Source organism: Lepisma saccharinum, chromosome 20 (assembly GCF_977018435.1).
Source record: "Lepisma saccharinum chromosome 20, izLepSacc3.1, whole genome shotgun sequence".
NCBI classification, from domain to species: Eukaryota; Metazoa; Arthropoda; class Insecta; order Zygentoma; family Lepismatidae; genus Lepisma; species Lepisma saccharinum.
In genome coordinates this window covers 39164321-39190474 of record NC_139248.1, presented here as the reverse complement: position 1 = coordinate 39190474, position 26154 = coordinate 39164321, and the positions used below count along the sequence as shown (strand labels likewise).

The following is a 26154-nucleotide window of genomic DNA, read 5'->3' as shown; positions in this document are numbered from 1 at the left end:
CTCACAATCAAGGCTGTCAATATTACAGAAAAGAGAAAGAAACATTCACAAATATTTTGTATTTAATACTGTAAATAAGCTATCCATATGTGGTTGTTCATTTAAAAATGTTTAGACTTCTTCCGACTTACATAATGTAACTTGCGAGGGGTCACTTTTCCTCTCAAAATTTTCAGGTTTATTAAACCTGAGGAGAAAATAAATATAGAATAACATTTGTGCTTTCGCAAACATCACAGTTATTTAGCATATAATCCTGGATGCTAGTTTCATGAGATGGAGAACTTTGAGTGTTTTTCCCACAAAGATAAGCCCTAGGGTTCATTCTGTCCCCTCAAAATTAGACCCCAAGTTATGACCATGCTGGCTTGTATATTCATTTCTCATTCGTTCTTTCATTTCTTCTTAATTGCTTGTTTTTTTTCAATCTTTCAACCATTGCAATTAGCCGCTGAAGGGACCTTCATTTGAGATTTCTTTCTTAGCATCTCACAACTTTTGGCATCAGCTTTAACTTGGACTCTAAACAGCTCAAATCACAACAGTAGCAAGTGGCAAAAGATTGTGGCTTTTCATTGATCAGAAAACAGACATTTTAAGAATTTAAAAAGCTAACTCTACATGTCACTGTTCTTGGTAAACCTTCCCTTTAGTTTAGAAATTAGGCGATCAATAACTGAAATATTAAGCCTAACTTTCAACATCATCTTTACTGTAGCTCTTTTGCTTTCACTTTTCACTTTCACTTTTCTTTTGCTGAAATTTCACTTAATGCTCAAACCATTTTGGAAATTTTCAGTTTTCTTCATTTACCACCATTCCTTGAAATATTATTTCCATCTGAAAAAGTCTTCACTTCTTTAATAAGGCCCTGAAAACCAATATTATGTATTCGATGTTCATGTGATTTTTCCAAGAGAGAGTCAGATATGGTACAAGCAACAGCAAGATCATACTCAGTTTTCTGCAAATAATCAGAAACTAGTTTCAGGTCTCACAGAAGACCATGAAAGAGATGAAGGCAGAATACAAAGTTAAAATTTATTCAATCCATAATGCCTTTCACTTTACTTGTTTTCCTGAGTACTTTTCAGTTGTTGTAGTTGTTACAATCTGATTTGAAATCAGATGTATAACTGAATGTGCCCTTGACTGCCTTACAGGTTGTAAATTGGCAAATACAACACCTTTTGTCACATATAAGTATATCCCAGTTTAATTTTTTGCACTTCATTCTCTTCCTACAATTGGTGAAGATATGGAAAAGATATGAACTTCTTCAAGACCATGGCATACATTAACTATAACCAAATTGAGTCTGATTGTAGCAATGCACATAAAACAATTGAGGAACTTTCTTCTTGAAGAGAGTTTGTGCACTATAGAGTGACCACAAATAAAATGAACTTTGGCTTAAACCCTTCTCTCATCTTCCCCTCCATCCATTCAACTCAGGCCATAAGGAAGCCTACTTCACTCTACCTCTCTCCACCACTAATGTGTACGATACACAGGGAACGTGGTTTTGTGTAAGTCTTTTGTGTGTGGTCTCACTGTAGTAAGATGCCCACTTATAACCGATGCTCCATCAAGTGTCATACCAGTTTGGATTAAAATTCCACCAACCATTGCTTGTTGTATTTTGTTGTGGGTTAACTGTTGAGAATGGACTGCTTTGGTCAATCATTTGGAGAACTAGAAATATCACTAGGTGTTCTTTGATTCCTTAACATCATATTTTTCCCTCTCATATATTTGCAACGATATGGATAGATATAACAATAAAACAAATTAAAGAATATTGCTAACACACATGTTATTGCTGGTACTTGAATGAGAAACATAACAAACAGAAAGTAAACTTGTCAGTTCCTTAGAAGATGAATATCATTCTCAGGGTGTGAAATATTTTGAAACTTGTGTGTGTGTGTGGGGGAAGGAAGATCTTAATTTACACACACACACACACACACACACACACACACACACACACACACACACACATGAATTATATATATATATATATATATATATATATATATATATGAATTATATATTCATATATATATTACATATATATATATGAAGTTACACATATTTATTATTACTATAAAAATAATTAATTTGTTTACTTTTATATATATCACCTACCGTATTGGCCCGAATACAAGCCACACCCTAAAATTTGAAGGAGTGAAAAGAAAGAAAAGATAATACAATAGATTAATGCTATTGTTGCATTATCATTATTTTAAAATGAGAAATCAGCACATTTTTAAAAGCATATGATTTGACGAAATGTCATATTTTTTTTAAGGTTGGGAATGTAAGACGAATCCTATTTTTTTCACAATTGAAATTTGGATAAAAAAGTGCAGCTTATATTCAGGCCAATACGGTATTTGTAAAGCAGCAAAGTAATTCCTTTACCAATTGGTCAAAAATGTCAATAAATTACAAAGTAATTGAAATGGTTTTATTCCATATAAATTTTTGTATTTTTTTTTGTTTTTAATAACATAAATCAATTAGATTTCATACCTTTATCTATCTTGCATTCTCGTTTTACATTTATCTTAGCAATTAGCCAAAAGTGGCAGAAAAGCAAAGTAAAATGAAGCAAATAAATCAATTATTTTACTTTTTATTGTGCATATATTGTTAACAGTTTAGATCTGTTAATTGTCACTTGAAAAGAAGAGAGAGAGAAAGAGAGTGAAAACACTCATGTGCATATTTTTTATATCAACATAGTAAAATATATCTGAACTCGAAACTAATTTCTTATTTTTGTTGTTATTAAAAAAAACTCTCCCACCCAGACATTGGTGGAGGAATTTTTAGGCCAAGATGGTTTTGGGGGGGGGGGACACCCCTAGGATTTTGCACCCTGGCCCTAGCCTACTTATAAGAATTCATTTTTCACACCTGTTAGACGTTTCCCAAAAGAATACTGAAAAATAGATGCTAATAATTGTACACATTTAGTTGCATATGCTTATATTCTTCATCACCATTTTAACCTCTAACAACCAAAGAACACTCCCACAGCTGCTGAATACATCCACCTACCAGGCAGACAGCAGAGTATCATGTCAATTTTGTAGCAATTTTGGTGACTCATGATTGACCAGGCAGATCTGCAGCTGCCCTACTATTTTAGAACACATTGTAAACAAGTAATCTTGTAATCTTACTAAACTACAAAATATACTTGAACAATGTAATAGCCTTGCCCCAAATGGAAATTTATAATTCAAAATATGATATAAGAAAATATCTAGTTTTTCCTTATTTTTGGTCAAAATACGTCTACTGTATTACAACAATTTGGGTAAACTATAAGCGGCAGAGACATGTTTTGAGAAGGGTTTCTTCCCCCCCCCCCCCGTAGTACTGCCCCTGTGTGCATCTATTAATATTTTTTTAAAAAATATGACGATAATAATTAAATGAAGAAGACTTGGGTGAGCAGGCCATGTGGCATGAATGGGAGAGGAAAGAAGAGTTTACAGAATTCTTGTTGGGAAACCTGATGGTAAGAGACCTGCAGGAAGGCCAAGAGGAAGATGGAGGGATAACGTTGAGATGGACCTAAATTAAATTGTTAAGAATGGAAAAGTTTGGATTGATCTTATCCAAGAGAGAGGGGCAGATGGAAGGCTTGTGTTGCTGCAGCCATAAACCTTCAAGTTTAAGAAGGCTTGAGAGTTAGTTAAAAATATGACCATACTTTCATGGTCTTATTCTCTTCTCTAAATACAGTAACCATTTTTTTCAATGTTTATCTTTCTACTGTGTTCAGTTCTTCTATCTTAACTTCAATTACTATTTGAAATATTAGTTCTGTTACTGAAATTCGTCCACATATTTCTCTCTTGTTGTGAACAGATTGGTCTCTTATCTACAATAACTTGATTACTTGGTTTCCCTTAAATATATGTTTCCAGATAGTCCTTTGTTAAAAATGAAAATCTGTTTTATTATTGCTATCTTTATCACAAAGTGCATTTATATCAGTATGAATATTATTTCATTGTTATAATGGATTTGAAAAAGCAAAGAACAAAATGTATGAGGAATCATTCAAAACTAAAAAAAGAAATACTACATGAAAAGGGAAATTCATGTATGTGATGATGCTAAAAATTATTTTTGTATAAAATATAGTGAAAACACATTGACTTAATATTGTAATATTTTACAATAATATGGGTATAGTTTGTATGAATGTGTAGTAGGTGATAAAATATTTAGCAAATCACCAACTTGAGATAAAACTTCATTTCTTTTGGGGTCTTGAAGCAATTTTGAAGAACATAAATAAGTATATTCCAATGTAAATATGCATTTGTTCCCACTTGCCTATCAAAAGCCAAATCTAGTTTACTGCACTATTTGACGCTAGGTGTAGTGCAGATAAATCTTGTCAGGCAAGGAAACTGTGTTGAACCAAGTAGACACCGTATACAAGAAAAGCAGTGCTTGAGTTCATAAGATTCAACAAATGCTTGTCTACCACTATGAACATTTATTTGATTGGTTAACATGTACCATGTGACCATACACCACACTGTGCAGCAGCACTCTAAAATGTAGTGCAAATGGTCAGACACCAAATAAATGAAGTAGACAACTTGGTGTTGTGCTTTGTAACCAACTAGACATGTGAATGCAAACAGATTCAAAAAATGCAGTGAACTAGATGGGGTTGAAAGCTTATGTAAAACAACACAGTACCAACAAAACAAGAAGCTGGTAAGCAAGTAAGCCACACATTTGTAAACACAACGCACAAGAACAGATAGAAATGAAACATAACATACCTTGTTGTTGTAATGAATATTTAATATATCCATCTCCTGTTCTTATAGCCTGGACAGTACCTAAATTCTCTGTATGATCACTTTTAACAACGTATATAATGTAGGAAGGTCTCATAAAATGCACTTCAGGAATTGGAGGAGTAACAGTTGCACATGGTTCACATGTTGTACAAGGTTCACAAGTAAATGGTGATGAGGTAGATGAACTTGTGCATGGTTCACATGTACATGGTTCACAAGTGGATGGTGATGTACCACCTGGTTCAGCAGTGGATGAACTTGTGCATGGTTCACAAGTAGATGGTGACGTACTACCTGGTTCAGCAGTGGATGAACTTGTGCATGGTTCACATGTACATGGTTCACAAGTAAACGGTGATGTACCTCCTGACCCAGAAGTTGATGAACTGGTTGTTCCTTCTGATGAGGAGCAGTCACAAGGTGTAGTACTGTCACTTCCATGATTTGAGTCGCTGGTAGTTGTATCGCTAGTTGTAGGACAAGGTGTGCATGGACTACTAGTTGTATCAGAATTTGAGCCATCAGTTGTACTACTTGTGGGGCATATTGTAGAACAGTCACAATTACAAGATGTAGTACCACCATCATCATTCCCATCAGTAGTTGTGCTACTTGTGGTACTATCAGAGCTACAGTCACATGATGAATCAGTTGTTCCTGTGGAACTGCCAGTACTGAATGATGGACAGTCAGTTGCACAATCACATGTGGAAGGTGAAGGGCATGTGGTTGGTGTGGTATCACAATCAGTTGGTGGACAAGTTGTAGTAGGCGTTGTTCCACTTGTGATGGTTGTATCGGAACAGTCACATGTAGTAGTTTCAGTTACGGTGGTAGGACAAGGTTCAACTGTTGGACAAGTAGTTGTAGTTGCTTCCGATGTAGTTGTATCAGGGCATGGTGTGCATGTTTCTACAGTTGTAGTGCAAGGTGGGCATGTGTCTGGAGTTGTAGGAGATACAGTTGTTGGTACAGGAAGTGGCAGTGAGAGAGATAAAACAGTAGAAAATTGTACATTCTCCTTGTCACCAGAAGCAGCCTACAAATGAAAATATCATAACTATTACCAACACATATTTTTAATTTAATAAGCAAACTGAATAAAGCATTGAAAAGTTCTAAGATAAGAGATCGTATTACAAGTAGTTAATACATAGATTTACATGCATCTGAAGCAGTTGTAAGGCACAAGCAGATACGTGCATTCAATTATACAAATAGTATGCAAAAGATATGTAGTGCAAGTGGTAATAGTAAAATTGCAAAGCAGATTTGAAAACCTACTAGAGCATTATAAAATAATATTAAATTATTTTAATTTTAAAGTGCACATGTAGAATTAGCATGGGCTGATTTTCAAAGTATAAACATTTCTTTGGTGCACCATTTTCTGTGTGTTGATATTTGAAATTTATATTTTGTCAATTTATACATGGGGTGATCAGAAAAAAAAGGTTACAAAACCTGTAAATGACAGGGTACTGTTTATGCCCTGAAAATGAATATGTGTGGGTGAAAGTGGGTACATGACACTACTGCTCCACATAATCATCGTTCCTTTCGAAACACCTATCATGGTGTGAGATTAAGTTGTTCATGCCAGTAGAACAAAATTTTGCATCAAGATTTCCAAACCACCTAGATGCAGAAGTTTTCACATGTTCATTGTTCTGATAGTAGTGCCCAGACATCACTCCAGAACTGGTGCTAAATCCAGACTTTCAGGGGGTCAAGAATTCTAAGTGAAACTTCGCAAACAAGTAACGGTTTGACACGTGTATGAGGACATGTATTGAACACTCTGCTGCTGAAGTTTCTGGCAGTAGCCATCAGCATTAAAAATTCACCCATGTTCAAGATATTCAACCAGTAAGACGCCAGACACATCCCAGAAAACAGTATCTAGAACTTTTCTGGCTGATGGAATAGCTTTCAACTTAAACGATGTGACACTAAGGCTACACACTGCCTTGACATCACACCTTCACCCTGAATTTCCACCAGTTCACTATGAATCTGGAGAGTCGAAACATTTCTGGCTCACATACAAGTAATTACAATCCCTATTTCTGCCCTTGACCAATGTTTCAAATGTACAGACATTTTGTACAGTCACTTTGCAATAATTCCGGTTGAAACAGAACATGCCTACACCACATGCAACTAGATATACATGATAGCAGTACATATACATTTTTACTTGACTCTACTACAACTACAATTTAATTTATGGCCCATGTAACCTTCTTTTCTCATCATCCAATGAACTTAAAATTCAACAAGATTAAATGAAATGCAATATATACTTAGGTATATCTCAATTTCTGTTCACAAGATAGAAGTTTAACTTCAGATAGAGTGAAAGAGTGAAATGCTATATGCACTCTGTATCATAGTTGATGCCCTGCACTGTAACCATAAAAAGAAGAAAATAAACTAAAATGTTGAATTCATCATATTGCTCCAAGATACAGATTTTTCTTATTGACAAGAAAACAGTTTAACTCTCCGTCGGGTGCAACTGATCAAAATGATACAACATGGCGATATTTTGATGTCACTTCTCGCTGCGTCACTGGCTCCACACCACTCCTCTAGTACCTTCCTCCCTCTACACCCACTCCACGTCAGTCGAGTGGAAAACTTTGTACAAGGCGTTAGTCAGTGTCCGTAGCTCTTTGTATCAAAATGATATAGTGCGCCTGATTGTGTTATTGCTTGTCTTTCTTAAGTTATTAGTGTCAAATGTTGTCTGTGTTTGTTGAACGGTTTGTTCTGCATGTTGTTTTGTTTTTATTGTATGTTTTGTCTGAATAACAAGGAAAGCTCCAGTAGACTTTTTGACTTTAATAACCCCAGTGATTTGAACACAGTGTGTGAATTACTGTTGGATGGTGAATCTGATGTAGATGACCAGGATGAAGTAGAAGAATGCTATGAAAATTCCGATACGGAACAAAGTGATGAAGAAGGAGTAGTTCAGGAAGTATGAGACCCTCATTCTAATTTGTACATTCTTGGAGAAGACGGAGTTACAAGGTAGCAGATGGTTCCTTGTGCAGGTGATCAGCGTGTTCCTACTCAAAACCTTCTGACATGCTTGCCAGATATAATTGGAGCCGTTAGGCAATGTAAGACTGAGCGAGAGTGTTGGGAAAGTGTTTCAAACAAGTTATGCTTGAAAGGATTACCAATCACACAAATGAATATATACGTGTCATACAGCACTCATTTTGCCATCAGCATGATGCACTTGAAACAGATATCCCAGAAATGTGTGCTTTTATAGGCCTCTCGTATCTAGCTGGCACACACCACGGAAATCGCCAGAGCTTAGAAGACCTCTAGGGTACAGAAGGTGATGGAATTGAAAAGTTCCGGTTAGTCATGAGTATCAAGCGGTTTAAGTTTTAATTGAAATGTGCAAGATTTGATGACAGAGCAATGAGAGACGAAAGGAAGACAACAGATAACCTGGCTGCTGTTCGTGATTTATTTTCTAGTTTTGTTGAGAAGGGCAAGCACAACTATTCTGTGGGAAATTGTGTCACAATCGATGAGAAACTTGAAGCATTCAGGGGCCAATGTAGATTCAGGCAGTATATTCCCTCTAAACCAGCCAAGTATGGACTCAAGATTTATGCCATGACTGACGCCAAAACGTTTTATTCCCACAACTTGGAAATTTACGCATGCAAACAACCGGAAGGCCCTTACCAACTGAGTAATAAACCCAAAGATGTTGTTTTGAGACTGGCTACACCAAAATTCAAAACAGGGCGTAGCATAACTGCGGATAACTGGTTTACAGATGTTGGGTTGATAGAGGAGTTGAAACGTTATAGATTATTGTATGATGGAACAATAATAATAATAAAAAAAGCTATTCCAATAGAACTGCTGAATATCAAAGATCGACAGCGTTCAAGCAGCTATTTTGTGTTCGGGGAATCATCGACACTTGTATCATATGTCCCCCCAAAAGTAAAAGAAAAATGTACTCGTAATCTCAAGTCAGCATTTTGATGATGAAATTGATGAAGAAAGTGGAGAAGCAAGTAAGCCTATGATGGTAACTTATTACAATAAAATGGATGTCACTGACAAACTCTGCACATCTTACAATGTAGTGAGAAATATTCGTCGTTGGCCAATGGTCATTTTCTTTGCAATGCTCAATATAGCTGGCATCAATGCTCAGGTCGTATACTTGGGGAATGGCAATGAAATAAAGAAAAGACGACTGTTTCTTCGAAATCTAAGCCACAAACTAGTACTTCCACACCTACAGTGAAAAGGTACCGCCCTCAAAATATAGTGGATGCTAATGTAGTTTTAGGAGATGAGACGCTGGATAAGCGAATTAAATGTGCCGTTTTCAAGGACGCAAGAAGAAGCAAACTGACAAGAAAACGTTGCAAAGCTTGTAAGTCTCCAGTGTGCCCACAACACACAGTTACTGTATGTGTTAAGTGTTATCCAAAGATGCAGCTACCTAATGACAGATCTAGTGATGAAGACGAAACAAAACATTATGAAACAAAAATAATCAAATTGATACATTGCGCCCGATAGTGTAATATTAATTACTGTTAATTATGTAAACATTTTTTATTTTATTTTTTCAATATTTCGGAAGTAAGTAATTGAACAAAAAACTCTTAGGAACTAGTCCTTACATCCTAAATGAATAGTTCTATTGATTAATATTTAAATAATATTCATACAAACACAAATAGAAAAGCTTAAAATCAAAAGTATGAAATTGATACATTGCACCACTTATGACACATTTAAATATTGCGCCCGACGGAGGGTAAATAATTTGTTAAAATTTCATAATTGATGTTTTCTGCTTGTATCTGCGTAATAGATACTGGTATTACAAAACAAAGTGTATTTAAAGGAATAATTTAGTGTACGAAGTGTGAAATGAAAACAAAACAGGAACTTCAACAAAACAGATAATTGACAACAGTAGCAGTGCTTTGGCAGTGCCCAGCCATGAGAGTATATATAGCTTATGCAAAGTGGGGGTGAGGGGGTGGGTTCAATGTTTAGTGTGATCAGGCTCTCCAAATTAAATCTGTCACCAGATGCAAGGTTATAACTTTATTAAATTAGGTATATCTATAAACTTTTAAAGTGCTTTTAAAAAATTGATTTCTTCCTCTACCTTCAAAAAGAATTACAATATTAAATTTTGTTTTTCTTCTTTGCTACAAACGAGGAATGATGTCATCAGTGTTGATTTTAATGTTTTTATGTTTCATGCATGTACACTTAACAAAGCAATGCCCATTAGTCTATAATGTTGAAGACATTTTCTCAGGTGTTGCAGTTGAAACTAGCAGTAATTTTTGTATATTTGGGCCAAAGAGCTGCCTCTAATGCAGTCCCCAGGCATGCCTTTTCAGACACTTTTTGCCACTATCTCTGCCACATTTGTCATCCAGATTTGAAAAATTAAAAATTATCAGCCAGGCCATCAAAAATTTTTGACACACCTACTGAATGAGAGACCAATTTCATTCACATTTTGGCAGAAGTTATTGCAATTTTGCAATGTGTTTACTGTATTCAGAAAAATCTGCATTTCTGTTCAAAATAGTACACAAAATGAAAATATAGGTTTACATTGTAATATTCTCCTGTGCTGTTAGCTGCTTCCTATTTGACAGCTGGGATTTCTAGGTTTCTTCATTTTTTCTCCATAATCTCTAATTAGTTTCTCTGCTTGTGAAAAAAATGTCATTAAGGTTTTCTGAACTCTCTCTCAGTTCTTTCAGAAATATCTCGATTAGAATACTGGCATGTTCATCAGCGGCGTGCATTCTGGATACGCAAGGTATGCACTGCGTACCCACAACACCGTAAGACAAAATAATAATTTTCCCCACCTTCTCAGAGCATGAAAATTCAACTATCGTCTCTCCGAAATCCCCTTCCACTGCCAGAAATTCTATCTTCCGTCCGAGAACGCTGCTGCCTTGCCCGAGTAGCCTGGCCCTCCAGGCAGTCCCGAACATCTGCCCGAATGATCCCGATTGTGCCTTCGGTGTTGCCCGCACCCACCCCATCCACCATGGCTTCTGCCGATTTCCACGAGCAAAAGCTGCTGCCTCTGTTGGGTACCCTAGAAATTCGGAGGGCAATCCCCATTTGCTCCGATCAACCCCCACCATATGTTTGGGTCTTCCCGTGCTCATCCCACGGTGCATTTTCCTGTTCAAAGCACATGGTTCTAAGAAGCCAGGGTACCTAAGATTTTGGCAGCGTCTGCAGTGTTGGTAGTAGTCAACATATATTTTTTCTCTTATGTTTAGTTTACTAACATTGGACAGACACGCTTAGATAAATTAATCCCTGTGCTTTGGTTGCAATAAAAATGCATCATAAAAATTTATTACTGACATACAAATCGGAGCGAAGGCAAGAAAATGTTTATCGGGAGGTGAGGGAAATGGAGTGATCGACTGAGCATTGCGTTTTACCTGAAACCTTTTTCGGCGTTGTCATGTCAATGTGTCAGAGGGAAATTATATGGACAATTTGCATGTTTCACCCCATTCTCAGTACCTGTCTTTCTCATTCTAGAGATCAAAATTGTATTCGTGTCACTTTGCATTTCAGCTTATGATAAGGATGGGTGTTGACTGTTGACCCGACGATATAAATGAACGAAAGAAAAAACATAAACACATTGCTTACTATGGGATTCGAATGTACTCCCGCTCCCTTACGTTGCAAAGTTATGTAAATGGACGTTACATTGTGCCCAACATAAGGGTGCAAAATCATATTGGTGGTGGGGGGGGGTGATATCTCAATCTACACACACGCGCGCATATATTACATATATACATAATATAATTATGATATACATATTTATAATGTCATTCAATATAAAAAATAATGAATTTTTAAATATTTAAAAATGCATTATTAATAAATACATAGAAAGAAATCAATTTGTTACTTTTATATACATGAGATATTTATAAAGTAGCAAACTAATTCATTTACTAACGGGTTAAAGATGTCAATAAATTACAAAAATAGTTGGAATCATTATATTATGCAATAGTTTTTCTATTAACATCATATTTATATTTGTCTTGCATTCTTGTTTTACTTCTATTGTGAATATTTTGCTATTGGTGTAGATCTGTTAAAGATCTCTTGAAGGGGTAGTGTATGTTTTCAATATTATCCTTCATCTTTCATTGTTATAACAAAAACTCTCCCCCCACCGGGAAATTTTGGTGTGGGGATTTTTGAGGCCAAGATTATTGGTGGGGGGAAATCCCTCCCTTCCCCCTCAGGACTTCGAACCCTGCCCAACGTTTATTTGAGCTTTTGAAGTGTGTTGGGATTAATACCATTCTATTCTGATGCATTTTCTACGAGTCTCCTTAATTTCTTCATTCTACAAAATATCTCGTCGACTGACAACCCTGATCCATTCATCTACAAATGTGAGTGGCTATTTCAAGGAAAGAGACACTTGTTACCGTGAGAGATTGACGTTTTTTGTTTCTTCCGTCTTACGTGTGAAATTTGTAGTGTTTCGTTCTTATTGTTATTGTTTTGTCAGTGCGGTGAAGAGGTGAAATAGAAATATGAAATCGGGAGTTGCTGATGACGTTCTGGAGAGGGTTTTTTCGTCATATAGTTATGAAAAGAAAGTGGAAATAATCGGAAATGAGAGGCCTGTTCCTGAATTGGAGGACTTGTCTCAGGCAGGAGTTACGAAGGATGGTAAGCAGTATGTTAGGCATTTTCAGAAAAAACTTACTTATGTGTGTATTTCTTCCTCAACCCTTAATTAAGATATTAAACATTTGTATGTCCTTTCGTTCCCGTTCAATGTACATCGCGCTGCATGAAGAAACTAATCAAGGTTGAATTGTTGGGCTGCACGTTTTTTGAAAAATATATTTGCGAAGCAAGTATATAAAATATCATACAAATGTTTTATCGTGTTACATCTGAATCTCTCCGGTAGTGTTTTAATGTTATATCTTTATATAAAAATGTCCTGAATTAGATCCCATTTCAATTCAACTAACTTCAATCGGCTTTAGTGTGCATAAAGGAAGCTTAAATTCTGCTTCCTTTAACATACCAAAAAATGCGGTAGAAATCTTTCTTTTCTTTTTGTGTGCATATGAATGCATTTGATACAGCCACTAGTATTGTTTTCAAAGTTTGGTAAATTATCCAATAAGGATTCCACTTATGTATTTCTCTTGCATACCCTAGTCTAAATGTCACCGCACGCCACTGATGTTCATGTCACTGAACAAGATCATAGTCCACTTTTTGGTGTTTCACTGTAACCTTTTCGGAGTAAGTAAAGATACCACAAACTCCCCAGATGTTATTTCTCTTGTACTGATAAAGTTTCTACAGGGTGTTTCACTTAGGGTGGAACCCTGTATATTGTTCATAACTAGAACACTAATAAAGGTATTGCAATGAAATTTGGAATGGACTTATCTCCATTCATGCGAAGTCAGGTGACATCATAAGAAGTGCTGGAAATGGCCACCATTGGCATCCAGGCAGCATTGGATGCAGTGTTCCATGTTGTGGATAGTCCGTCTCACTATGTCAGGTGTCACTGCTTGGATGGCTGCACTGATGTTTGCTTTCAACGCCTCTATGGTTCGCGGTTTGTTGACGTAAACCTGTGACTTCAAATGTCCCACAAAAAAAAATCAGGCAGCATGAGATCGGGCAAGCACGGTGGCCAAAGTTCCCTGGAAATTACGCGGTCGCCGAAAAAATACCAGATTTCGGCCATGCTTGCGCGCAAGATGTGCGGTGTTGCTCCATCCTGCTGGATATAACCAATGGATAATTCCTCATCGTCCAGTTGGTTCACGGGGGCGACCGATAGGTGCCGTTGCTACTCCAGGTTGCGTGATGTTTTGCTGCCTCGATGCGAATGGTGGCCATTTCCAGCACGTCTTATGATGTCACCTGACTTCGTATGATCGGAGGTAAGTCCACTCCAAATTTTGTTGCAATATCTTTATTAGTGTCTGAGTTATGACCGAAATACAGGGTTCCGTCCCGAGTGAAACACCAGTTACAATTGATCAATACAATCCCACAAATTGAGCTATTGAGATTTTCTGTCCATCTTGGCCACAGAACTTGAGAATATTTTGGTGTCTCATATCCTATCTCTCTTGCACTACATTTCTTTTGAAACCAAATTCCTTTGAGACGATTCACAGAAAAAATGTATAACTGACTTGATAGTCCCAATGCAGTTCCTTACTGCAGAAATTTCAGATGAATGGGCAACCGTTATATTGAAAGTATGTGCTGCACAATGCAAGAATAAAACTTTTTGATACTTCTCTGAAAGTTTTGATCTTATTATATTGTAAGCATCTTGCTCACATATATAAGTGGGAGACAAATGAAAATGGATCAGCCACCAAAACGTTTCATTGAAAATATATTACCTCAAAAGTAACTAACTCCATAACTATTAACTTATTTATCCCACTAGGAGACGAGATGGAAAATTCCATTCTTGTAAAAGCTTGCCTTCTTCTGGCAGATCCACAACCTTACCCAGTCGAATATGCCCTCGTCTGAGTGAAGCCAATGTCCATGAATGTCTCTCTTCAGGTTGGCTAACTCAAAAGCTCGACCAAAAATCCCCCAGTTAACATTTTCAACTTCAGGCTTTGATACATACATATGTACATACATAACTGCATAATTAATTGAATTGAAAATGACAATATTGCAAAACAAGGGATCAATTCTGAAGCCCGTACTTTTCTGAGGAATATGATTGTCTCTCTCTAACTTGGCAATGCAGAACAGTTATGTGAAGAATAAAAATTATGTTAAAAATTAAAAATTACAGCATAGCAGAAATACAAAACTGAAACTGATTCAATTTTATCTCTTGTTAAAATTAAATTTTGCAAATTACATTCTCATATGCATTTTAGGTTGATGTTAATTCTGTCATAATAAATTTAACTAGCCCATAAGTTTTAATAATTGAGTGATATGTACAGAAAATTATGATCACCTATACTGTAAGTTGCAATCATCACCATCTCTAGGAGAAGGAATATTATTGTTATACATTAACAGGCTGTCTTGTCTATCAATGGCATGTGATATATATATACATCACTGATTCTTACCATTGCCAGTTTTATACATTTAAGATATGTAATTTTTTTATAGGATGTAGTTGCGTATGAAAATTATAATGAAAGATTTAATAAAGAGCAAAGCTTTCGTATTTTCCATAAAAAATTCTCTGCATGAAACTTGTTCATCCCTCTTCCTCATCTAGAGAATGCGCTCTTGAGAAGAAAACAATGAGTATTGTGCCACTTTTGGCTAATAGTGAAGATGAGAATACTTGATGATATGAAAAAATTGATGAAAGGACACTCACAAAGGATAATACCTATGCCATCCAGGATTCAAAACTGGGACCTGCCATTGTAGCATGCTATGCTAACCAATCCACCATAGAGGTCGGCTTGTGACAATTCATAGACTTTCAATTATATTTATGAAATTAAAATATATGCGCATGCACACACACACACACACACAAATATACACAATATTGAACCTTTCAAAATATTTCAAGCAAGTACACAGAAGGGGAAAATTTATCACTCCCTCTCACTCAAAGTGGAATGTAGGCCTCCCAATCAAAATGTTGAATCTAGCACTATTAAAATTAGGCACAGGAAACAGTCTGTAATGTTAAAAAATCTCAATATGCTGACCAGGGCAGAAATTTATTTTATTATAAAACATAAACTAAATGTAACGTAATGTTTAAAAATTAAATGAAGTCTCATATTAAAAATGAGAAGCAATTAATATCAATAATAACTATATTGTCAAAAGTGAATTATAAAATTTGTTGAGTATTAAAATTCTTTACATGTCTTGGAATTTTTTTATTCTCATCTATAAAATTTCTATGAAGAAAATGATGGTCTATATCTCCTCTCCCTGCCCCACTCATGAGCCTCTATAGGAAGTAAAAAATTTGCTTGTCTTCACGTTTTAAGTAATTTTGCAAAATTGAGATGGAAATGAAGTTCACTAACACAGACAATAGCAATCTTAAAGCTATTAATGGCTTTGAGTGATGAACAATAACATTCATAGTGATCAGGAGAGGATTTAGCACTCAGTAATCTGTTATTATATATTGCCTAAAAAAGCAAACAAATTTGATGGAGAAATTCTCAAGGGATATTAAGCAGTTGAATTGTTAACATGATTCAAAGTTTTCAAATTCTAATGGCATACTCATTTTCAAGTCGAATCAAGGACACAAAAGTGAGAGTGCTCAAAAGCCTATCAGGAAACCACCAGGTCAATAACCCAACAGAATATCTTCATCATTCACCACCAAGGAAACCTCTAGCCATATTTTAAAGTAGGAAAGCCAACTCTAGTGAAACCATCCCTGGTCAATGTGAACCTGAAACTTGTGCAAAAATTAACATAATTTTAGCCAAAATTAAAACTGCTGAAATGAAAATACACAAAGCTAATAAGCAAGAGCTATCGAAACACAATTTTTTATAAGCATTTTTATTGGTAAGTAGGGATAATTTGTAGTTCATCTCTTCTTAAAAGCCTTTTTCTTACATACGTTTTGACAAAATCAAACTTGTTATTGATGTTTCTTGTCATGGAATTCCCTACCTTCATAGCATTAATTAATAATAAATATTCAGTACTTCTAAATTGTTGACTTTATGTAATCTGTCACTATAGATTTGGTTCATTCATAATAAAATAGGAAGTACTAAAATGAGAAATAACCTTCTCATACATCAAAATATTGAAATTAGACATTGAAAAACTAGTAATATACAGAAGAAATACAGAATGTTATGATTTCAGAATTTTCAAGTGTGTATTGAGGGTAATTTCTCTGCATTTGATCTTTGTTCCTTTCGTACATAATATTTTTCTAAAATACATTTGATACTATAGAGGAATATGACCCATGTATTACCTTGAGTATGGAACTGAGCTTGAAAAAGAAAGATTTGGGAACCCTCGTGGGTGTTTGATGGAAGCTCCATTGTTGATATTTTGGAGTTCTAGGCAGGATTATGGTTTATGGTTTGACACATTTATGTTTACACATAAACATGTATTTGAAGTGAAATATCAAATTATGCAACAAAATTAATTGAAATAGTGGGCAAATTTATAAATTGAATTCTAAATTATAACCTTTTAAAGTTATTCTCTTTCCTTCTGCCACCCCCCCTCAATCTTCCATTGCATTTCAGTAGGTTGACTCATTATTATTATTGTTATTATTATTATTTATCTTCAGTGACGTGCACTGAGGAGTAGCTAGTCTAGCAGAGATAGGTCAACCAATCTCACATTTCGAATTATATTCAAATCACAATATTTATTGTCTTGTTAAAGCCACCACAGCTCATATGCAACACCTTCTTTTCCACGCGCTTCTCGTCCATCGGTGTTCTCCGCGGGCAAAGCTGGCTGGATACCCTAGCTCGCTCTTCTTCCGCCAGACCAGTTTCCAGGTAGAAACGGCCGGCCCAAGGAAAAGGAAGATTTCTACCTCTACCTCCCTTGCCCCCTCGCCCCCCCCCCCCCCGCAATGGTTGAAAGCCCAGGCTTTCAGGTCCCCTAGTCTATCTCCTATAGGTCAGATAGGGGATTGGTTTCTCATAGATTTTTTGTAAATCCTCTAAAGAACTCAGGGTAAAATTTTCTGCAGTACTTATGTTCTCTGTATTTACAGAACATTTTACACGTTGTACAATATGTATGGATAATATGGAATGTAGTTTTATTATTTATGAAATGGGAACGTGTTATGTGCAGACAATAATAATATGCTTTCTTTCTTTTTTTTCAAATATAATGATTAAATTACAAATATGTGCTCGGGCTCTCTCTCACTCTCGTTTTAGTAGTGTTTTATTTAAATATACTACTCTTGCATGCTAAAGGTCCCGGGTTCGATCCCCGGCCGGTTCAAATCCGGGAACTTTTCTAACGATGGAAGCGGCCCCGGCGCCCACACAGCGTCGAATAACATGGGTACCTGGGGGAAACCCTGGGGGTAAAGGCGGTCAGGGGAGTCGTGCTGATCACATCACCCCAACCACGACCGGATCAAGAAAGTGTGGGGCGTTACCCCCACACCCCCTATACACCTTCATGGCATGGTGCTATGCACAGGGGAGCATTTTACCTTTTGGCCTCTAACAGTCATAAATACGGATGTATTTACTTGGGCAAGAGAACGCGTGTTCATATTGCTGTTGGTTTGGTTTATTTTACTTCACTCTTCTGCCACATTTGGTTATCGCGAAAATGAGGATGAGTGATGATATGATGAAATTGATGAAGGGACCTCATGTGAACAATCCAGACCAGGATTCGAACCCGTGATGAGTTCGCATTCTTGTCCTATGTGTTGTACTCTGCAGTGAATAATGAAATAATTTGGAATGAAAAATGTATCTCAGAACTCAAAAAGCCAAATGAATATTATTGAAGAAACTACAAAAAAGTGTGTTTTGTTACCTGTTTTGTTTCTGTGCATAAAGTGTGCTTAAAACACCAAATCAACCAACCGTGGGGGAGTGGTTATCACAGCGTGCTACGACAACAGGAGTTCCGGGTTCGAACCCCATCCTGGGCATTGGTGTTCTTTGTGATTGTCCCTTCATTAATTTTATCGTATCATTTTCGCAATTAACCAAATGTGACAAAAAAGACACGCTAAGTAACAAAAATGAAATCAAATCATTGATTGATTGCTCGATTTGGTTTATTTTACTTCGCTTTTCCGCCACTTTTGGCTAATCGCGAAGATGATACGATAAAATTGATGAAGGGACACACGCACAAAGAAAACCCATCGCCAAGCTGAGATTCGAACCCAGGATCTCTGGCTTAGTAGTCAAATCAAATCGATTTTTATTTTCGAATGTGGGTGGGGTTTACGTGTACTTTTTTTTAGTACTCATTCATCATTTTGCAATCTTTTCCTGTTATTGACATTCCTTTTTTTAGGAATACTGGACACTAAAGGGGGAGGGGTGTGACCCACACCAACCCATACCCCCCTTGAGCACGCCACTGACTGCTACCCCAAGTGTCGACGTCACCGCACGTCACTGTTTATCTTTACTGAAAGTATTGTGCAATTTGTTATGGTAATGATATCTAGATGGCAAATTTGCAGACATATTTGCAATCTCTTAAGGTTTTTGGTGACTTGCAAGATATTTACTGCTCAATATCACTATCTACCACAATGATTTCTTAAACGATTGTATATGAAACTTTTAAATTATATTCTGTGCATGCTGGAATTCAAAGAGATTATAGCCTACTAATATATCTCTTGGTTATATAAAACTGCACGCAATGAAAATAAAGTGGAGAAATGAATTATATTCCAAGACCCCAATTTCTTTCACTCTGAGGAAACCCAAAGCAATAACAATATACTTATAAGGAACTCAGTTTATTGGTTAACGTGCCATGCCTTCATCATTTGAAACTATGAAGGGTGTCCAGCAATGTCCATTCAGAGCTAGAAAGATGTGATAATCTATGCTTCCATTATGTTTCATTTCAGCTGTGCTATGAACTCATATCTTGCTGCCAGTGATAATGGAATCAAGAAATATAATTCATGAAAGTGTTCTGCATGACATGAACTCTTGTTTGGGCCACTGTTCCAGAAGACTCTTCATTTTGAAATGGTGGTTGCTGCTGGGATGGTGCTACACAGTGTTGTCAGCTAACATGCAATTACCAATTGACAAGAAGGAATATTCCACAATCATTCCTGTCTAATGTCAATTCAATGAAGATTCACAAATTATAAACTTGCTTTTTGGATAACACTTGTATCTTCTTTTTTTGTGCCCATGAAGAACAAGAAACTATCAAGTATTTGTGAACACAAAATGCAACTTCATGTTTGTAATTTTAAGGAATTTCAATAAATGAAGTCTTAAGATCCTTTTCTACAATTTGAAGAAAGCAGGACTTTTTTGCCTTTTTTTTGTTTCTTACCTTGTTTTCAACAATGGATTGAAACTATTCTGTCTACTATGTGATGTTGAAAATCTTTCACTGAATCCACATTTTATTTAGTTGCATATGATTATTTACTGTTTGGTGAGATAATTATGTAGATTTTTGTTAGAATTATTAATGTAAAAATACATTTTTCTAGCACTGATAATACCACTTACCTCCAAAATTAGAAGCATCGTACATTCATTTGGAAGGTCTTCCACAGGTGTTTTCAATGAAACTACCACCTTTCCGTCACCCTTGGTAGCTTCAAAATCTTCACTTATACTGCCATCTGTAAGGTGAAATTTTCATTTTGTAATCTTAGAATAATTACATTATTATCTGTTAATCAAAATGTAATATAGTTATAGTAATTTACATGTTTCAGTCAGTCAGTATAGAATGTGCAAAAAAAAAAAAAAATAAGAAGAAGAAAAGAAAAATACCATAATGTGCTCCAACCTTTCAATAATAATTGAATATTTTCAATCACTGTGCTGGTTCTAGTTAGTTTGTACTCATACTGTGAGGCATATCTGGGTGTGATTTATAGAATGAAAATCAAATTCAAATCCTGCTTGATTCAAATACTGAATCCGATATCGAAATCCCAAATCCTGAAGTTGTTATCTGAACCTTTGATCCAGAATCCAAACCTAAGACTTGTGATTAATTTTCCAAAACTCAGATCCAGCATTTGACATCTGACCCTCAGATCCACGATTCAGGATCGAAACCTTAGATCCCAGAGCTGATACAGGCTGAGACATGAAAAATGTCATCCATTGAAAATGTCATACACTTCTCATACTTCTTTGTAGCTAATTAGTGGTGATTTATTCATTCTAGTTTTTAGACTTTTAACCACTGTTATTTTTTAAAAGAGATTTACCTATGTTTCGGAGGCTGAATCTGCCTCCGTCTTCAGGGTAGCGTGTAGTCTGTTAGATCATATAAATGGTCTATAAATGGTTGCCTCGGAGGATTATTCTTGGTAGCCTAGGCTCCACCACGTCTGTCAGTCACAAGGACCTCTACATACATAAAGTTGCCAGGTAGGATTATCAGTGGCCCAGGCTCCACTTCGTAGGATGACCACGTCAAGGTCAGAATCAAGGCTTCCAAGGCAACCATTTAAAGACCATTTATATGATCAACCAGACTATACGCTACCTTGAAGATGAAGGCAGATTCAGCCTCTGAAACGTAGGTAAATCTCTTTGAAAAAATAACAGTGGGGTAAAAGTCCATAAACTAGAATGGACTTCTCATACTGTTGGGTGTTGGAGTATTATATTTTCATACAACATGGCTTGGTTCATGCATGGTTCAACAGATGGCAGCCCTAAATGATGTGACACATAGGCACCCTGCCCGATTTCCAGCTGTAGTATGTACAACATTCCAGATAAGGGAAGATTGACACTGAAGCAGAAGGTAAAAACAGTGTTGTTTCCTTCCACAGTTATTGGCAAGCAAACTTCCCATCAAAACCCAATGATTTATGCAAGACAGACCTTGCTCCAATACAGCAAACATTGTTTTGGATTTTCTGCACAATCAGTTTGGCCTTCGTGTCATGTCCAATCATTTTCCAGAACATTTTCTTTGTGGGGCAATGTGGCCCCCACACAGCCTCGATAATAACCCATGTGACTTCTTCTTTGGGGCTACCTAAAGTATAAGATGTACCTACAGAGAGCTGCAACAATAGAGCAAGTGCTAGCTTACATTGTTATCCTTTTCCAGGAATTAGGAGAGGATTTGTGTTGCCAAGTGGTCAATAACGTGCGAGCCTGTCTAAAAGAGGTTCTATAACAAGAAATTGGAGATATTGAACATGTGCTGCATAATGACTAGCTCCATATTGTAGTATGTGTAATCCAATTTCTTTGTACTACATATTTTGTATAATAAACAATGTACAAATTATTTTCAATGGATGACATATCTGAATCCGAAATCCTGGATCAAATTGCTACCTCACTAGGGTACAAATCTTTTTACCACAGCTAAGGTATCTTCAGGGTAGGGTTCTTGTTAGAAATGAAACCAGACAGTAAGCCTACCAATGGAGACAGTTCATTGATTAAAATATATATATTTCTTTTTACATTAATGAGATATCATTTAGAATGCACTAATTTGGTTATTTACACAATTATTTTTCTTATTTTACAAGTTCTTTTTCCTTATTTGGATTTTCCTTGATAAGTTTTCACATATGTACGTATTTGTATGTATTTCTATTCTTCCATATTATTAATAACTTCATTTTCTTCCTCAACGATGGATAGTCTTCTTTTGTCGTGACTTCTTCTCTATGCTTCCTTCCGGGCTTCCTTCTGGACTTCCTTCTGTTTGGGGATTTGGGTATGGACTTCCTTGTGGAGCTGGATCGGGATTCGAACTTCCTTCTGGATCGGGTTTGGCATTTTACTTGGATCCTTGTAACTGCTTATTCAAAGTCCTTTGCATATATTCTCTTAACTTCTTTTATGCGTAACAGGTAAGCCCAATACTTATGTTATTTCTGGATCAAACTAATTTTCACCATCTAAGTTCTGATATCTAACTCTTTCCAACCCTTGGGGTGTCGACAGGAACACGCTGCTACTGGCAACTGCGACAAAGTGTAGACTTGGTGACAAACAACTGAAACATGCAGCCAAGTTGGTGTAGCGGCTGTGACAGGAAACCAAAAGTGCTGTGGTTTGCCACTGGTGTAATCAAAACGTAAAGCAACCTAACACATTAAGAATTTTTTTGCAGGTATTGGTACTTCCACTTCTTTAAATTTCTTAATTATTTACATATGAGTATTAATCTTATTTGACAAGCATCTTTATTAATTTATTATTTTTATCTTTTCTTTATCATCTTACGTAGTATTCTATTAATTTTCATCTTCCTAATTCACTCTGTCACTTATTTACATTGTCCTGCGCACACATCACTGCAATCTTCTATCTTACATGCCTGTTGCTGCCATCTCTGTTTCATCTTATCAACTATTTACAAGAATTATGCCAATTGGGTACATAACATAATATCTGAATCTTTATTATCCAAATCATTAGACTATTGTATCTGAACCTTCAAAAATTCTGATCCACCCATTCCTAATCTCAAGTGAAGTTTTCCGACTCCAGAGAAGCACACGGGTAACCCCTCTCCCCCACCCCCATGTACAAATGTGTCATGCTGCATTGTACTAGGGATAACATTATCATTTTCTTGCAAATTCTCTTGAACAAAAACTACATAAACTTTTTAATGTCTACCATCAGTTTCTAACTTTTGCTACTTACTTCTTATGAAATTAAAGAATATTGATTTGCAGAAATATGACAATAGTTGCACAACCATTTAAATCTACCACTTCTAGTACTAGTGGGATGTATTTAGGTGTATGATTTTTTTTTACGAAGGTAAAGTTTTGATTAATACAGAGATAAATTGTTCTTTGAAAAATAAAATGAAATTTTCACTGAAACTGTAAACTACGAACATAGAATAAGTAGAGTCATTGCTGCAAGTTCAGTTTAATGTGGGAGGGGTTCTGGAGGGGGGAGGGGGTAGGTGATGGTACAATCAAGTGCCATGCTCCTGTATCCATGCTCTCAGTCAACTATCACTAGCCAGGCCAGATCTAGCACAGGCCTCATGTCCCCATTAAGATTGTGTATTTCCGCTTGTTGGCTATTGCTTTGGCTTCCTAGCAATTAGATGACTTATTAATGATCTTAATTGCAGTGAAGTCAATATAGAATTGTACTTGTCTTAATAATAACACAGCGAATGAACTTGTTTTGAACTTTTTTGGTGGATATTTTTACATCTGTTTGTGGATTCTGCACTATAGATGGGCCTACCATTTATGTTAAATAGTGACAGTAGTGTTTCTTTTTCATTTAATTCTCATGCAGTTCTCATAATGAACCCCAGATTCTTAAGCACTTTATTAACTGTCTTGGTGATCACTAGTATACACAGGATATTTTTTGGAGGTGGTTGAAATTGTAAAGGTGCTACATTCCAGGGGTGAATACACACCCACACACACACACACACACACACATAAAATTGCACAAAAATAAGTTATCAAAAATGCCATTTTTATACTTTGCTTTAGAAGTTGTTCAAAGACAAAAATGTTAATAGGTATTTTAAGGAGGGTTTGGATTTATCACTTTCTCTTTCTCAAGTTTATTATTGAATATATGTATTTATAAATGTGATTTTATTAAAATTTTGGGAGTGCCTGTAACTCCATCAGGTTACACCTTGCGTACACCATTGTTGGTGATATGTAACTGAAATGATAATTTGTCATTGAATTTGTCAAGATTTATTACTGAGTATGCCCTGTCTACTAACGTGCCTTATATTTTGTAATTGTAATGTCATGAAGATTTCAAGCAGGTAAAGGTTAAGACTCTGTATTTCGTATGCTTTACATTTATTCTATTTTCTTTACACCACATGTTAAGATTTTTCAATATCTTGTTGTAACTTCATGGAATCGTCTTCATCATATTTCTATAGAACGTTTAGATCGTCATTGAATAATTGTTTCTCATAATTTGTAATATGTTTTGGTAAGTCGTTAATTAGTATTAAATATGACAAGGGATCAAGATTAGGGCACACCTGAAACAGTTACAATTTCATGGGAACAGCAATCTCCACACTTTACACATTGTTTTCAATTTTTGTGGCATTAACACATTAAACATACAAGTGAAGATGATAGATTCAACAGTCTATGAATAACCTGTTACATTGGGAATTACCATTTAGTATCCTGCTCTGTAGCATGGTGTTGGTGTGTGAACAATGATTGATGTGGCTCTTACACTGAAAAACCGGCATATACTTGCGATTGAAAGAAGTGAAAGCTGTATTTGTTTCCAGACTTAAATATATTTTTACAATATTTGGTGGAAACAAATGTTTGTTAATAGGATTGGTATTTCAACCTGTGCTATGACAAATATAGATGGAAGTAAAACATTCTTCTTTTATTGATACATCATGCATAAATATGTTTGTATATAACATGACATTGAGGAGATTGACAGGGAATGAATCCTAAAGGCAGCAAGTTTTCTGTGATGTCTTTGTCATCTTCGCCTGTGATCAGAACAGCCACACTGCCATAATTTATTGAACATGGCAACGTAAATTATGAAGATGTGGGAGATGGGATTCCTTCACATTTCATCACACAACTGTTACAATTTTCTAACCTTAATTTCAGAATGATGTAAAAGGTTCCCCATCTAATTTGTGAAAGTATTTGTTCTTTTAATGTAAAATCCAAAAAAAGGGGGGGAGGGTACTGATAGATGGATGTTGGTCATCAAATGATCTACAGGGTGTGTCAAAAGTCCCTGACCACACCTTATGAAATGAAAGGGAGTGTAGATTGCAGCAATTGGTCATGGTAGTAATATGTTAGGCCTAGGGGGAAACTTTTTGGTGCATGTCATGACAATGTCCATCATCTTGGTGACAGCCATCTCGGATCCAACTTCATTCTTTAAATGGGAAGGGGGGGCATGTGGGGTATCGTTTTGAGCTAGAAATTTACCAGGAATTCAGTGGTGAAGTCAGATTTATGAAAACTTTAATGATAAGGTAGTTATGGACATATGAAAGTGATAATTATGTATCATTTGCAGGTACTGAACCATGCCATTGACCAGGCCGAATGAATCCAGATCATCAACCTGTGGGGGAGCAGAAGTACCCATGCTGTAGCTCGTGATTTCAATGAAGGAAACCCTCAACAGAACCCAGTGTCGCATGTTACAATGTTCCAATTGCTTACCAGGTTTGAAGAGAGCGGTACAGTCCAGGACAGGCCACGATCTGGTAGGCCCAGAACTGGCACTGACGAAGGAACAGGTACGGCACTGTTAGCATAGTTTGCCAAGTCTCGGCAGCACAGCACACGTCGAATGTCTGTGCAATGTGCTGTCAGCCAGAGTTCCATTTGCAGGGTGTTAAAGATGGTTAAGTGGAACCCGTACAAGGTGCAGCTGCAGCACCATCTCTGTGAGGATGACCTGGATTGGAGAATGCAGTTTTGTGAATGGGCTGTGGAGCAAATTTGCGAGAACCCACACTTTGCACTGCATATTCTGCATTCTGATGAAGCAAATTTTTATGTGAATGGGGAAGTGAACAA

The 26154-nt window shown here is 36.3% G+C and overlaps 1 protein-coding gene across 2 annotated transcripts in view; it reads right to left on the bottom strand.

The window, feature by feature from the left end:
* Positions 1-26154, bottom strand: part of LOC146003238 (protocadherin Fat 1-like) — a 246955-nt gene that overhangs the window by 62279 nt on the left and 158522 nt on the right. The window contains exons 8-9 of one of the 2 annotated variants that reach the window (XM_083141412.1): positions 20135-20250; positions 4827-5886 (exon numbers count right to left, since the gene is read on the bottom strand). In XM_083141412.1, coding sequence (XP_082997538.1) covers positions 4827-5886; positions 20135-20250 — 1176 coding nt within the window. The remainder of the gene's footprint in view (positions 1-4826; positions 5887-20134; positions 20251-26154) is intronic. The other variant, XM_083141413.1, reaches the window with a different exon arrangement.